The sequence below is a fragment of the Peromyscus leucopus genome, chromosome 8b, assembly GCF_004664715.2.
Source record: "Peromyscus leucopus breed LL Stock chromosome 8b, UCI_PerLeu_2.1, whole genome shotgun sequence".
NCBI lineage: Eukaryota > Metazoa > Chordata > Mammalia > Rodentia > Cricetidae > Peromyscus > Peromyscus leucopus.
The window spans coordinates 84,399,959-84,416,452 of record NC_051086.1 but is presented as its reverse complement, the minus strand read 5'-3'; the positions used below and the strand labels follow the sequence as shown (position 1 = coordinate 84,416,452).

Here is a 16,494-nt window from a genome sequence, read left to right as displayed (position 1 = left end):
AGTCTCCAAACGGACTCTTGCAAACAGCAACAAAAGCGAATGATCATTGCGAGGCGCCAATGGAGTGGGAAGCCGGGGCCTGCCCATCGCTCTCAGTTCACAGGCAGATAGGGAAATTGGCAGACAAGAACAATGTGGACCAAATCATTAGAGGTGTGGGCGTGGGTGTGGAGAGTGGGCTTGGGAACAACTTCAGCTGAGTTTCTCAGAATAGAAGGGGTTGCCTGGGGATTCGCAGTGAGTCAGTGACAGAGCTGAGAGACAAAACGGCTTCTCTCATCCTCCCTTCCCCTGAGCTGGGAAAGCAGTGTCGTGACCTGTTACGAAGCAATCCGCATGTGAGGGGCTGAGTTGTGCCCTCTCCCAAATTTGTACTCTCAGACCACAGCCTCCAGTTCTCAGAATGTGAATATATTTCTACATGGGTACTTAAATGATATAGTAATTGTGATCATCAACTTTATTGGAATGAGCTTTGACCCATAATTGATGTCTTAAAATTTTTTGGGAGAGTGTCTTATGTTGCCCAGGCTGGTCTTAAACTAGCTTGTAGGTGAGTGACCTTGAACAACCCCTCTACATCCCAAGTGTTAGGATTACAGATGTGTGCCGCCACACCTGGAATATGTAGGGTTAGGAGTTGTATCCAGGGCTTCATGCATGCTAGATCAGCACTCTACCAACTGAGATACTGTCCCCAGCCCCTGGTGTCCTTTCAAGAGGTAATTTGGATGTACCAGAGAAAATAAAGTATCAGAGGCACATGGGCACACAACAAGAAGGTGGCCATCTCTACGCGTGGAGGAAATGTCCCACAGATCAGCCCTCTGACAACTTGATCTTGAACTTACGGCCTCTTCCAAGCTGACTGAGTCAGTGCCCCTCTGTAGGCCCCAGCTGTGTGGTTTCCTGTGCCACTTGCCAGAGCCTGCCAGTTACCCACTGTGACTTTGTGTGCTCAGGGACATTTGGCATCTTGAAGAGAGCGAGGCAAAAGTGAGCACGGCAAAAATACACAGCAAAGAGAGTCCCACATTGGCTCGCCACTCAGAACTCCCAGAAAGAAGCACGGTCAAGCTGGGCGGACACCTGGAGAACTGTGGGGGGGTTCACGGACTTCCCAGAAGCTGCTTGCCGCCGCCCTGCTCAGCTTCCCCATCAGGAAAATGGTTGTCGCATTGTCTGCCTTCTGGAGGCATGTGATTTGCCCACATATGTCAAATAACTGGGAAGCAGATGCTTCCCCATATTAGGATTAAATTGGCAACCCCCAAATGTTCACAGGCATCCTTGGCAAGGCAGCTGGATCATCTGGAATCTGGCTTGTTTGGGCTCAAAATGCACTGTGTCGTTAAACCTGGCTTGCAGCTACAGTGTCCTTAGTTGGTACAGACACCTGTCTGCATGATTAGATCTTAGAGCCTTGGATGGAAATATGGTCCTTGAAGTCAGGGACAATGCCCCCAGGGTGGGACACAGTGCTTGGAGCTCTGAACACAGAATCGTCAAATCCTGGGGTTCTCGTCATCAGTCACTTCTTTGGGTTAAGGCATCAAAAGCCCCTGTGAAATACCTTATCAAGGGGCCGTGTGTATTAAGACATCTTCAGCCGTTAACACCTCTGTGACTTCATTGGCACCGCTGAGTACTTACCTTAGTCCCTGACCAGGGCAGCTGCATTCTGGAAGGATGAAAGACAGAAAGTCCAGGGCCTTGGGGGCAGTGTCACACAGAGACTGTGTTTTGTGGAGGGAGGCCGAAGACATAAAAGCATAGAGTGTCTCACAAGGAACTGTTTGCTTGAGGTTTCTGAGCCAGCCAGACCACTGGAACAGAATCACCTTTTGGCCTCACGCATAGATCATGGATGGAGAGCCAGGCTGGTTGGCAAGTGTTCAAGTCTGGCTTTGTCTATATCATCAGAAACTCGGCAACTCCAGCATGGCCTTGGCTGACCCGGAAGTGCAGGAATAAAATACAACTAGAACATGGGCATCTTCGGACACAGCACAGTAAGGGGTGCTGCTGGATCCCCAGGGGCCCATGGCTATGATTGGCACTCTAGAGGCAGGACTTCACCCATGCCCTCAGCCAATCAGCATGCCTGTGACTCCAGGCTCTGATACCCACTGAAGGAAGAGCTACTCTGGGAGCAGGGAGAGGATGTGGTCAAGTAACAATGGCTAAGCAGGGAATGGCCTGGGCCTTGGCTCAGGGGAAGGGCAAGGCTGTCCAGCCATCCAAAGTTCAGGTGGGGAGGAGACCAGGGCTCAGCAGGGAGATGATGACATCTGGTCGTAATCCGGGCACTTGAGCAGAGCTGGGTAGTTGCTGTTCATCTGTAGGGAGGCATCGCTGGAGATGTCTGAGGGGCTGCGGCCCCGGATCCAGGCATCTGGATGTAGAAACTGGCCAGAGTAATCGGAACAGTTGCTCAGGCGTGGCCGGTAGAAGCCTGGGTGAGGTCTGTACATGTCCTCGGCAGTATACCTCTTCATGAACAGGTACACAGACATTACCCCAGCACTCTACAGTGAAAGAGAAGCAGAGGAGAGGACTCACTTGTAATGCGTCTTCCCGGAACACAGCCACAGAGCCTCTCCAGTGGGATGGCTAGTACACATATAGACAGGAGTGTGCTCTGGGATGGAAGAGACCCAGGAAAGCCAGGGAGAGGTACATTCTGGGGAATCTGGTAGAGCAAGTGGTCCAGGATGCTGTGGGATGTTTCCCTCCTCCTTTCCAGGTAGGGCAGTACCAACCTGGCACAGGGCAGTATGGGGCAGGTTACCTCTGTTAAAAGGAAGGAGATAGCGGCAAAGGCAAAGGACCATCCATATTTGTAGTTGAAATAGGTCTCTGCATCCTTGGTTCTGTTGAGCATCTCATCATTGATGCTGGAGATGTACAGTACCAGGCCCACCACAAGAGAGAGGCCTGCATGAGAGAAGGGGAGGGAAGGGCACGTTCAGCCCGGTGGTCCGGGGAGTTTGTCAATATGGTACCCGCTGGGAACAAAGCCTTCAGTTTGGAGTTCCAGAGTGAGCAAGAGCTTGCCTGCTAATGACTCTGTCTATGGCAGCATCTTGTAGGGATTGAACAGGTGCAAGAAGGCTATCTCCCTGTCCAACTACTCTCCTGAGCCAAGAGACAAGCCTCGCGATTGATACCCACTTCTGTCACACATACCCTCCTGCATCCTTGTTCACTGGGCCTGCTCTAGTGGTCCTGGTACTACATTGATATGATCCTGGGGATGAATCCTGAGCTACCAAAAGGGCTTTTAATTAATGTGAGGACTATGGTAAGGCTCCTCAACAGGGCTTCTAATCCCTGTCTCCAGCAGGGGGTGTACATATCTCCCTGGAGCCTGCCAGTACAGCCTGGGGCCTATGCAGACCACTTGGTCACACAGTGTAACCCCTCTGAGATCTTCAGTGAGGAGATGAAAGGGAAGTTTGTTCAAATCCTGGCCAACATTGAATCAGGAGGCCCCTGGGGCCCCAAACGCCAACTGCCATTGTGCACATGACTGCCCCGGGCAGCAGTTCTGTCAATTAGTGAGTGTAATTGAGTCAAGACATAATTACTCTACATTGAGCTGTTCGGGTTTCATTCCATTCACATCATTTGATGAAACTGGGGCCCCTCCAAGGAGGGATGTCAAAGGGAGAGAGGTGTGAGCCAAACCTTCCTCTGTCCTTAACTCAAGCGTGAGTCACTGCTGCCCCCAAATGTCCCTCTGTTATTATGAAGCCTGTGTATCAGCTCCATCCTAGATTTATGGTCCTGTGATTCACTCACGGTTGGAATCTTAGGCTGCCTGATCTCCAGTCAGCTTGGCTGCTATGGAATTCACAGGAGGAAGAGTGCATAGCTTGGCCCTGCATTTGTCCTGTTCTGGCTAGCTGGAACACCACCATATCAGTGCTGGGCTGGGATATTTCAGTGTTATTGGATTCATTACATGAATGAAAGAGTGGGATGGAGGGGAGACTGTATGGCAAAAGGGTTGGTAGGTAGAGCAAAAAATGGATGGGTAGAGGTCGTGTGTGTGTGTGTGTGTGTGTGTGTGTGTGTAAGGAAAGAACAAGGCAGAATGGTTCTTTGGAGTCAGGTAATCTGCCTGCCACCTGGCTCAAAGATTATGCTCATAGGGAAATGGGGGAACAATCCTAAAGGGACTGGCAAGCCAGTTGGCAATAAGGATGCCTATGCCAGAGAATCCTTTTTTCTTTATTGCTTTTTATTTGTTCATCAGCCTTTCCAATCCATCCATCCACCCATCCATGCACCCATCCACCTACCCATCTATCCACCCATCCATCCACCCACCCACTCATCCATCCATCCATCCATCCATCCATCCATCCATCCATCCATCCACCCATCCACCCACCCTTCCATCCATCCTTCCATCATCTATCCATCCATCCAGCCATTCTATCTATCCATCCTATTCAAACTACCTATCTATCTTCTACCTGAGCATCAACTTCTAGACCTCTTTTCTCCAGCCAACCAATTCAAGGCACTTAAACTGCACACCCTGAAAGCCGTTCCGTTATTTTCTAGAGAAAAGGTCTCCTGAGGCCACTGGGGAGAAAGCACCCATTTTATTTACCACATTCCATTGCCTTCTCATATATTTCCCTTGTACAACTCATCATGATTCACGCCTTCATCCCTTAGGCTGATAGCTCTCCAATCTTTGTCTTCGATTCAGGTGACTCCATGAGCCCCAGAGCCTGATGTCTGGCAGCTTTCTGGATACCCCTCCTTTATGCCACAATGGACAGCTCAAACCCAGTGTTTCCCACACTAATTTTATAACCTTTGTGCAAAGCTGTTTCTCCTTCTGTGATGCCTAGATCATGGATGTGATGTAGAAATGCTCAAGCAAGAAAATAGCACTCATCCTTGGCACCCCCCCCCCCCGCCAGCCTCATCCTGGTCCTAGTGAGTTTACCCTCTGAATGTGCATGAATCTTCCCACTTCTTTCTGTAGTAGTATCGTCTTAGTCTGTCCCATTATTGCCCATCCCCTGTAGTTCTGGATCCACCTCTGTCCAGGTTTCCTGGCTCCTGCTCCCTTCCTTTCCTCACAGTTCTGAACAGCATGTGTTCTAACATCCAAATATGCTGTCCCTTGGTTCAAAAATCCTCTCAAGCCTTCTTACAAAGTTTCAAATCTCAAGACAATTCGATGCCTCGGTAGTCTCACTTCCGAACACACTTCTTAGGCCCCCAGAGACTCCATGATAGTTTTCTTTCTTCTTTCTTCTTTCTAACTTCATTTCCCCCCTAATTCCTATTCACTGCATCGGTCAACTTCTCCTCTAGTTTTCTCTGACCAGCCCTTGTTCTGAATTTCAGCCACTATTCTCAGTCCCAATGGCAGTTCCTGGTGGCCCGGTCACAGTTCTCTTCACTCGGAGTTCCTGTCTCCACTCTACATGTTTACATCTCCCACCACCTGACCTTTCTACAGCCAGTGATGCCGGCACCCAGAATAGGGTGTGATAGATATGGTGACTGACTGACTGAATGAATGAATGAAGTACAGCTTGGTGATAGTCCGTGAAGACATGTCTATGGTGAAGGGGTCTGGTGAGCTCAGGATATGGGGTGTGGTTAGATTATGAAGGCAGAACTCTCTGGGGGTAGCTGAGGATTAGGAGTGAAGGAATCATTATTCCCAAGTGTGATGTATTTATTTTCCAAAGCCATACTCAAGGATGCAGCCCTTTCAGACACAGGAATGAATACCCATCAGTGGGAGCTAGAGAGGAAGTGGTGGTGGTAATGGTGTGTCTCGTGACCACAGTTGCTGGGTTCCTATCCCAGCTCTGCCCAGCGTGAACTCATCGGGTCACTCTAACTCTGAAGCCTTATGTGTATTTTTTTTTGTTTTTGTTTTTGTTTTTGGAAGGTCATCAGAAGTCTCCTTCAGCCCTAACACAGTTCTGCCAAGGTCACTGGCTCAGCTCACTCCGTGTCCAGGGTTGGCTCGAAGCTGCGAGTGGGACTTCCCCAAACAGAATTGCTCAGGAGCTAAAAATCGAAAGTCCAGGGTGTATGGAGAGAGAACCGCACAGCTTACCCGAGAGGATGAAGAAGATGCCAGAGACAAAGGCCAGTATGGTCCGGTGGGGACGGATGTGCCCGATGTTGCTCAGGATGAACCCGATGAACATGAAGAAGAGGCTGACAAGTGGGAACGGGGTGGCTGAGCGAATCATTTCTAATGCAGGGAAAAAGGGACAGTCTGTCAGGCTACCACAGTGACCTTCCTTCATTACCTCATTCCAGAAAGTGTGTTCTGCGATGCCTACAGACAGGTCCTCTAAGCCCTGGTCCCACACAGTGGCCTAGGGGGTCTCCTGGTGCTGGCAGGCCTGTGAGGTGTGGCTCCAACTGCCAACATATTCCGAGATTTGTCTCCCCTTCAGGCATAAGCTCCCCTCCCAGGAGTCTACGTCGCCTGTCTATAGGAGAGCTGTGACATGCCTGGTCACATCATCTTGCCTCATCTTTAAGAGACATCCACCATCTCCAGGGGTACAGAGCATGCTCTGAGTGTTCAGGGGACTGGCGCTGGCCCCTTTCTTTTTCAATTTATAATCACTTGGGGGAGTTCTAGTGTATAATAAAGAATTTGCTCTTTGTCTCTGGTTCCTAAGAGGCAATCTAAATCCTCAGAATTTCCCATCGAGTATCTTTGTTATTCATGTGGACTCTGGAGAGCAACTGAGTTTATGCTAACAGGTGACCCAGGATGGAGGCAGGAAAGAGCAGCTACACTGATGAGAGGATTGAGGCTTGGGGCCATGTGACATAAGCTTGATCTCAGAGGCAAGAAGGGGCTGACACTGAATTTAGTCATTCACACTGTAGTAGACATTATTTAGAGATTATTTGAAGTCTGCTGGACAAGTGTGTTGGTTATATGCACAAACAAACATTAAGCCATTTTTTTTATAGCAGATGTAAGTGTTCATAGATGTTTGTATCCAGAGGGTCCTGGAACCAATTCTAATAGACCAAGGGGATGAACTCTACTGTAACATTCCAAGTTCCTGCTGAGAGTCGGAGCAAATCTGGTGAGGTCAAGGTCATAAAGTCAGCTTGTTACAGTCCAGAGACGTTGCTTCAGTCTGGGTATGAGTGTTCCTTCATTTCCTGGGGTCATAGATATGGGGATTCCAGCAATCTAGCTTCTCCCTGGAAAAATGACTCTTCAGAGCAAGCGCTAGTGAACTTGACCAGTATAATCAGCTAAGGCCAAGGGCACTAGCTCTTGGAAAGGTTCTGGGTGTTTGACTCTTCCCTTTGTTTGGCTCTCTGTCCCACCAGTAGCCCAGCTTAGAATGTTCTAGACACCTACTTAGAACATTGACTGTGGACTCTGACGTTATCTGGGAGTTCATGGGCATCACATACTCTATGGTGAAACAGCGTCCTCGCTCCTCACCTGTGGAGACAAGAAATTACTATTTCCAGGTCCTACTCCAACACAGATTTGAGGTTAGTACATTCCAAATGTTTCTAGGATCCTTGGGCCTATGTCTCTGCACCTGGGCTGGATAAACACTCAAGGGAAGTTTTCATCCCCTGGCTGGTGGCCCACAGCAGGGGGTGGGGGACATGTCTTGATGCCACTTTCTTCCTGAAGCCTGGGAAGAGGTCGGCACTATGAAATCTATACCCATCAAGCATCTGGTACCATCTGTTGCTTTTGACTAGTGATGATGGCGCATGGCTATCTCAGATGCATGTGCAGATTTTTGTGCAATACTCCCCCCCAGGCTCCAGCGCAACCCTGTCAATCAGACCGTAGTGGCCTCAAACTCTGCTTCTAGTTAAGCAGAGATGGATGGCACAGCATCTGGAGCCGTGAGAGATGAGATCAGAGTTGGATGCTGTTCCTAAAGCAGACTCTTCAGAGTGACACAGGGTAGCCAGGCTGGAGCTGGATGTGTTCCTTCTGCTAAACTCCATCCAACCTCTGGCCTGTCCGTCAAGGCCCTAGCATCAAGATGGGTAAAAAAGCTGGGGGAACAAGCTATATCTTTTCTCAATGTGCATACAGGCTCCAGGATCCCACAAGAGAAGCTCAGGGACCATACTGTGGCTATCCTGGCTAGCACAGTTTACACAGTTCTTGTGGGACACGGGGATGCTTCTCTTGTATAGGGTGGAACGTGGCTGTGATAAAGGCCTCAAGGACAGGGCTCTTGGTGTAGCAACTCACTTAGATTCTAGAGAATCCCCAAATCTACAATAGCAGGATCAAAATTTGCACCTTCCTGGAAAGATCCACATTTATGTTTTCTTTGTGGGGCCATTTCACAGACAGAAGAATAGGAAGCTGCTGAATATTTCCTATTCCTTAACCTTGTGGATATCAGGGAAGCTAAGAGTCTAGATGCACTCAGCCTGCCGGAGTCTTCACTTCCTCATTTGTAAAGTGGTAATGATAAGTCTTCCTTACAGGGTCATTGGCTAAATTGTGTTCGATCAATAACATGCGTAGCTAAGGTAAGGCCTGCAAGAGTGGTTTAGAGCTGGGGGTGTCATTCACTGCTGGAAAACAGAGTGTGGGAAAACCAGGCTTGCATGGATCTTTTAGGAGGAAAGAAAGCCCTGGGACCTGAAAGAGCTTGTTCTCTGGACACTGTGAACCGGGGTCTGAGCTTGGGTCTGTAATCTGATGGCTGCTTGCAACACTGCCTAGAGCAGAGATTGTCTATGCTGAACTGTCTACTAGCACCTCCTGGGTGTCTCTAAATAGGGAGAAAACCCCGTGGGGCAGTATTCCGCAGGGCAGGACTGTCCTTACCAGCGAGGAAGCAGACCCGCCAGAGGCCTGAGTGCAGGGACATCTTGACCTCTGTGCTCTGGTTCTGGGGAAGGATGATGCCTTCCTCCAGGTACAGCCAGTAGTCCGTGCTGACGGCGATGCCCAGCAGGCCCAGGCCGCAGACAGCAAAGACACTGCTCAGCAGGGTCAGGGCTTTCCTCCCACAGGCGCTCATCTTCGTGGATGGTCACCGGGCAGCCAGCAGTGCCGTCTCACGGGAGCAGAACGGGCTATGGGGACAGGGAGGGAGTGTGAGCACAAGGCAGTGAGCAGTAACTCAAGACAATCTTCTCGGAGTCAATGAACAAATAAGAGCAACTAGGCTACTTCCAGTTTCTAGACCATCTCCACATAAGGGCGACCCTCTCCCTTTGCCCCCAGGAATTCACAGCTTTCTCTTAAAGCTGCTGAATCTATCCCCTTATCTTCTGAGTCCCCCTTACTACACATTACCATTCATCTTTCCACCTATCCATCCACATCCACCCACCCACCTATCCATCCATCTATCCATCTACTCATTTGTCCATCCATCCATCCATCCATCCATCCACCCATCCATCCATCCATCCATCCATCCATCCATCCATCCATCCATCCATCAATGTATACATGTATCTTGCCAGATATGAGAGATGCAAAGAAGAGCATTCTGCCCCTTCCCTTGAAGAACTACCTATCTAAAACAATGGTTCCCCCAAAGCAGTCCAATGTAACCCATTGAAAACCATGGCTGAGACACCAGACAGGAAAACGTGGAGACCAAGCTCTTCTGGGTGGGTTCCTCTGAGTTGTCAAGGTCTCTGAGGGTCAACTGTTCTCTGACAGCAGGCTCCAGAAGTGGGCAGCAGCCTTGGGGGGACACAAAGGGACAGAGAAGGCTGCCTGTAGGAAGTGTTCCTCATGGGACTCTGATCCAAGGGAGTCTGGGTCAGCACATGTAAAGCAGCCAGAACCAAAGGTTGTCTTCAAAAAGGCCTCCAAAATCCACCTGAGTGGGTGTGGAATGATTGTTTCCTGCCTAGAGCTCTTCATTGTCAGGGGCAAGCTCTGAACCATCCAGAGAAAAGCTGAGAATCTGCAAGGTGAGCCATGAATTCATTTGATGCTTCCGGGGCTTACTGAACTAGTGAAGAAGTAGAGAAGAAGAGCAGATGGATGCTAGCCCCCAGAGAGCCCATGGCCTGGCTTGGGGCGTCTATTCTAAGGCTGTAACCAAGACTCACCCAGGAGCATCTAAGAGTCCTTTATTCTGGGTTGCCTCACAGAGTCTGTTAGGGTGTTTGCCAGGTGATGGCATTGAAAAAGTTCTCCCAGGTAATTCTAACATGAAGTTGAGAAATATTGATCTTTGCTGTTCCAAGTGCTGTTTATGGACCTGTAGCATTGGCGTCGCTAGGGAGCTGGTTTGAAAAGCAGACTCTGAACCCTCCAGTGTTGTTATGGGTTAGGTCTGAAATGATCCCCCATAGACTTGTGGTTTTGAATACTTGGGTCCGAGCTGGTAGTGCTGTTTGCGGGGAGTTATGAAACCTTTGGTACTGTGGTCCAGCAGGCAGAAGTGGGGCACTGAGGACAGACAGACTATGAAATTATGTCTGCCTCTGGTTCTTGCTTCACCAAGATGTGAGGAGGTTCTTCCGCTGCCGCAAGCTCCATGCCTTCCTCCCTATGATGGATGGACTGGAGCCACGAACCCAAACAAATCTTTCATCCATTAAGTTGCTTCTATTGGGGATTTTTGCAATAGTGATGAGAAATGCAGCTAATCAATTGCATTCTAAGGAGACCCAGGTGAGTTTGTCTGCTCGCTAATGTCAGAGAAACACTGGGCCAAGTTAACAAGCGACAGCATTGCCGTGTGGCACTTGCTGTGCGAGGATGATGCCACCCTGATTAGATTTAGAGTCACCATGGAAACACACCTCTGGCTATGCTGTGAGGATGTCTCCAGAAAGGTTTAACTGAAGGAAGACCCATCCTGAACATGGACAGCGGCATCTATAGGGCGGGGTCCTAATCTGAATGAAAAGGGAGCTGAGCATACCTCTTCATCCCTCCCTGCTTCCTACAGGCACAACGTGGCCAGCTGTCTCATGCCCCTGCCACTGTGATTTCACCACCATAGTGGGCTGTGTGCCCTCAAACCCTGGGCTGACACAGACTCTTCCTCACGTTCCTTCTGTCATCTGCATTTTGTTACAATGAAAAAAAGGTTACTGATACATAGGAGAGCTCAGAATGTGACCTAAGCCCAGAAGAAGACAGGCAGAGCCACTTCTAAAAGATGTAAGCCTAGGGCGACAAGGACAAGTGTCACACCTAGCAGCCCTGCCACCAAGTTCCAATGGTGTGGGCAGCTTTGAATGTTACAAGGTTAGAGACTTTGAAATGGTACAGTGTTGCCCTGGCAGGGTCCACCAAGCACAGGGCCTGGGTGGTGTCCTGAGGACCCTACCGAGGGATGATGTCATGCCTTGGCCGAGATCTAAGTATAGGTGGATGCCAAGCTACCTGAAGAGCATCACAAACCCCGTTTGTCTGTAAAGCTGAGCTCACTTCTGGGTGGCAGGGGACAGGGTGCTGGCGCTCTTCGCCTGGAAGGGGTCACCCCACAGCAGCAGCCCTGTTCTAGCAGCTGACCATGGGAGAGTTGGGAGAGCTACAGAATGGGCCACGTACTGGCTCTTGGGAGGTGTGTAAAGGCAGTGGGTCTGCAAGGCAGAGTGTGGAAAGCTAAACAACCCTTCCTGCGCTGACTTTGACAGGGAAGGGGAAAGTGAAATGCTAAGTCATTCATGACACAGTATGCTGAGGGCTAGAGCAATAGTTCTGTGGAATATTCTAGCGGGGGGGGGAAGGTGTCAGGAGGCACTGTATCTTGGTTTTGAAGAATTGCATTGCAGAGGGTAAAGGCTGACAACACAGTTGACTTTTACTTACTCAAACTATTCCCAGACTTATCTGGCCACAAAAGGGGTCCAGGAAACCCACTTTGGGAACGCCACTGCTCCTCTGGAGGATAAAAAGACCTGTTCCTACCCCTCCCCAGAACTGCTGGGGGATTAACTGCCATGGTGGATAGGACCGTAGCTTGCAAGAGCCAAGGCTGGACTCGGTGTAGGGTATTATTATTCAGTAACAATGGACTAAAACCCCACTTTTCCCAGAGCAGACAGATCAGGACGCCTGAAATACGACAGCTGTTGCCCGGCGGAAGCTGAGCAGCCAATTTTAATGTTAAGCTTGGCAGAGATGAGAAAGATTTGGGTCTTAGAGATTTGGAGAGATGAAAATGGAGAGGAGATTGGATCCAAATCAGTAAAAAAGCATAAAAGAAGAGGCTGAAGGTGACCTTGCCTGAGAACTCTGTAAGGACAGGCCCTAAAGTCTGAAGTGTGCTTAGGCAAACCCCAAGAGTCCGCTCCCTTTCTGGAGAATGGGACAACTGTATCAGGGGAGCGAAAAGCAAAAAATGAGCAAGTCATTGCAAACATAGTTGTAGCAGGAATCTTAGACGGTCTTATTAATAAAATCAAACCTGAGCCAGGTATTGGGGTGAATGCTGGAAGATCAGAGAAGCAGAACAAGCCACAGCCACCTCACCTTGCCAATTCCTCAGCTGATCCTGTTTCCTCAGACTGGATGCCTATCAGCTGAATTGTGCTGCTCAAAGCCTAAAAGCTTAACCAGCTAAAAGCTTCTAGTTTATATACCTTATATACCTTTCTGCTTTCTACCATTACTCGTGGGGATTAAAGGCATGAGTCACCATTCCTGGCTGTTTCCAATGTGGCCTTAAACTCACAGAGATCCAGAGGGATCTCTGCCTCTGGAATGCTAGGATTAAAGTCGTGTGTGCCACCATTTTCTAGCCTCTGTATCTAGTGGCTGTTCTGTTCTTTGACCCCAGATAAGTATATTAGGGTGCACAATATTTTGGGGAACACAATACCACCACACATAGTTATACTCCCCACCCCAACTGAGGACTGAACCCAGGGCCTTGCACTTTACTAGGCAATCGCTCTACCACTGAGCTAAATCCCTAACCCCATAATTATACTTTTATTGTGGTGTCATATTTATTTATAAAGTACTGACTGTCAATTACTGCATACCTTCTCCAGTCCCTTACAGTAACCCCATGAGTAGTAGTAGTAACTCCATTTCGTGGATGGGGAAACTGAGGCTTAGAGGTGCCAAGCAGCCTGCAGGATATCAGAGACGGCAGACTGGATTGAAACCAGGTCCAACTCGAAACTCTGCCTACACCGTATGATTTTCTACTGGGGAACTGAATGGGCTCAAGGAGTGTTCAGGTGATGGAGAAACATGCAAAGAGGACCTTCAAGAATCTAGAAATGGGTAAGACACGGGTCTTTAGATAATTTTCTAAATGATCAAGTCTTATATAAGGGTTGGAGGAACAAATGTTTTGGGGCTTCCTATGGGGTGCCCCTGGGGTGTAGCTTCTGGTATCATTTCCCTGGTGGGCCACTGTGACTCAGCATTTCTGATTCTTAAAACCACATTGTAAGCAATGAGACTAATATTTCCCTAAACCCCATGTCAGGCAACGAGGTTCCAGAAGACAGGAGCACAAGAGACAAGCCAGTCTGTTATTCCAAGGAACAAAAGTACAAAATATCAATGTTCTTGAATCAAGATTCTTGAAGGTCCTCTTTGCATGTTTCTCCATCACCTGAACACTCCTTGAGCCCATTCAGTTCTCCAGTAGAAAATCATACGGTGTAGGCAGAGAGTTTCGAGTTGGACCTGGTTTCAATCCAGTCTGCCGCCTCTGATATCCTGTAGGCTGCTTGGCACCTCTAAGCCTCAGTATGTTATAAATAAATATGACACCACATCACTCATTTATCAAGTCATCTCCCCCACCCTGTCTTCTGATACCCGCTTTTCTGTCTCCTGACTCTCATCCCTCTACAGTTAAAGCTTTTCTTTCCTCTCTCTTGCTGATGGGAGAGGAGGACAAGTTGTATTATTAGTTGCCACCACATGAGAGATATTCACCTTAGGATGGTCAATGAACAGAGCAGACTGCAAAACCAGGAATTTAACAGACACTTGACTATGTGAAAAAGTATAGAGTGGGAAGAAATAAACCAAAATATTGATGGAAGATGCTCCAGGTAACTAGGTTATGTATGTTTTATGTTCTTTATACTTTTCTGTGCTCCAGGAGGCTTCTAAAAGAACACATATTATTTCTGCAGTCAGAGAAGAACTTGAGACTAAAGATGAGAGACATCAGTTCTCTGACCATTGCTCTCAGAAACAAAATGAAGGGCTCTAGCTCCCTCCTGGACTGAAGCTATCACCATGCAGTGTCATCCTTTGGGAACTGGGGCCCGGGACATGATGGTTTTGCATGGTTTATGATGATTACCGGTGCCATTACCTCTAAGTATTAGCTTGTTAATGATCAGGAATTAACGGCTGCTAATTATCATCCATGACTAGCAATTAGAGAGAAATGTCTTGTGGAGATTAAATCACTAATGGTACATTTCCCCGCCCAAGCCAGTCATGAAAGGACTTTGAGATGAAGTGCTTAGGGACTCAGGGGTAGGTGAGGTAGTAGGTACAAAGGATTGTAGGGAAGTTAGATGAGGTTCAACTGGAGAACAGTAGAAAGACAGTCAAATAGACACCCCAGTAGAGCTTTGATGAAGGGTTTGGGGAGTAGGGAATGTCGACAAGGCTTGGGAACCAGTGACAGCTGGTCTTCTGAGCCGATCCATTGACTCAGCATGGTGTGGCCAGCAGCCAGCAGGATAAGGTGACCAGAGGACAACCAGTGGGCCCTGATCCCCAGCCTACTTCTTTCCAGAATGGCCTCATTATCTTCTAGGAGAGCTAAGAAATGATCTCAGGGGCTGGAGAGATAGCTCAGTGTTAAAAGTACTTGCTTCTAAGATGAATTGGCAAATGGTCTTATTAATAAAAAAAACCCGGTGCCAGATATCGGGGTGAATGCTGAAAGATCAGAGAAACAGAACAAGCCACAGCCTCACCTTGCCAACTCCCCAGCTGATCCTGGTTCCTCAGACTGAAAGTCTCTGGCTTCTATGTCTAATTTAGTGGCTGTTCTGTTCCCTCCCAGATAAGTTTTATTAGGGTACACAATATATTGGGGGACACAATATATCACCACACTTTCTGCTCTTGCAGAGGACCTGGGTTCAGTTCCCAGGACCCATGTGATGGCTCACAACAATCTGTAGCTCCAGCTTCAGGGGAGCTAACATCTTGTGACCTCTGCAGGTAGCAGGCATGCATGTGGTACACACACATAAATGCAAGCAAAACACTCATACATAAAATAAAAATAAAATATTTTTTAAATGATCATAAATTATTTTATATTCTTTGCCTTGAAAAGTGGGGCCTGCATCTCTTTCCCTTGAATCTAGACATGTTTGTGACTGTTCTGATTAAGAAACTGTTGCAGAATATTATTTTAAGTTGTGTTACATTAGTTTATGTTGCATTTGTTTAACTCTGTGAAGCTGTGTTACTGTGCCTGTCTAAAATACCTGATGGTCTAATAAAGAGCTGAATGACCAATAGCAAGGCAGGATAAAGGATAGGCAGGGCTGGCAGGCAGAGAGAATAAATTGAGGGAGAAATCTGGAAGAAAGAGAGGAAAGAGCAAAAGAACAAGGAGAGGATCACACTAGGGGCCAGCCACCCAGCCACCCAGCCACCCAGCCACTCAGCCACACAGTCACCCAGCCACACAGCCACTCAGCCACCCAGCCAGGCACAGAGTAAGAGTGAAAGTAAGATCTACAGAAGTAAGAGAAAGGTAAAAGCCCAGAGGCAAAAGGTAGTTGGGATAAGTTAAGAAAAGCTGGTTAGCAACAAGCCAAGCTAAGGCTGGGCATTTATAATTAAGAATAAGCTTCTGTGTGTGATTTATTGGAGCTGGGTGGTGAGCCCCCCAAAAGAGCAAAAACAACCAACAACAAGAAAGTACATAGCAGTGATGCTATAGGCCTTTTGGGCTATGAGAAGATAATGGATTTTCTCAGGCATTGTTTCGGGGAAAATAGCACTCACGTATGATGGCCAATCTGAGATCACCATCTCAACCTACTGACTTTTGGGGCTGGGAAATGTGTTGTGAGGGCCATCAATCATGAACACTGTAGGGTGCTTAGGAGCATCCCTATCCAATCTACCATCACCAGATGTCAATAGTATCCTAGTTTTGACAGATGAAAATGCTTCTCTACAGGAAAAAAAAATCATCTGACTGGGACCCAGTTACAGGGTAGGTACGGACACTCTGGTTGACACTTTGCTGAGCTTCCCAACAAGAGCCAGCATGGGCTACCTAACAAATTTCAGCCCTCCCGTCTTCCCTCCACACCAGCCAACTGAAGAGGTGTTAGGTCTTTATCCTCTGAGGAGTTACACTGCTCTGTGTAATAATGATACAGGATGAATTCATGGTGGGGAAAGTGGCATCTCTGAGGACATGGATGAAAAATACCCAAACATAAGGAGCACTAAGTACCAAGCACACAGGGGCTCAGAAGGGACCATCATCTGAAGCCTGGAGACCTCAGTGTCATCCCATGCTTCTCTCTCCAAACTTGCTC

At 48.2% G+C, this 16,494-nt stretch overlaps 1 protein-coding gene across 1 annotated transcript in view; it reads right to left on the bottom strand.

Annotated features, from left to right (window-relative positions):
- Nucleotides 1-445: 445 nt before the first annotated feature.
- Nucleotides 446-16,494, bottom strand: part of Cacng5 (calcium voltage-gated channel auxiliary subunit gamma 5) — a 47,215-nt gene continuing 31,166 nt past the window's right edge. Inside the window, exons 2-6 of the mRNA XM_028865237.2 lie at nucleotides 8,843-9,093; nucleotides 7,388-7,474; nucleotides 6,104-6,244; nucleotides 2,792-2,937; nucleotides 446-2,528 (exon numbers count right to left, since the gene is read on the bottom strand). Coding sequence (XP_028721070.1) covers nucleotides 2,271-2,528; nucleotides 2,792-2,937; nucleotides 6,104-6,244; nucleotides 7,388-7,474; nucleotides 8,843-9,038 — 828 coding nt within the window. The 5' untranslated portion in view covers nucleotides 9,039-9,093 and the 3' untranslated portion in view covers nucleotides 446-2,270. The remainder of the gene's footprint in view (nucleotides 2,529-2,791; nucleotides 2,938-6,103; nucleotides 6,245-7,387; nucleotides 7,475-8,842; nucleotides 9,094-16,494) is intronic.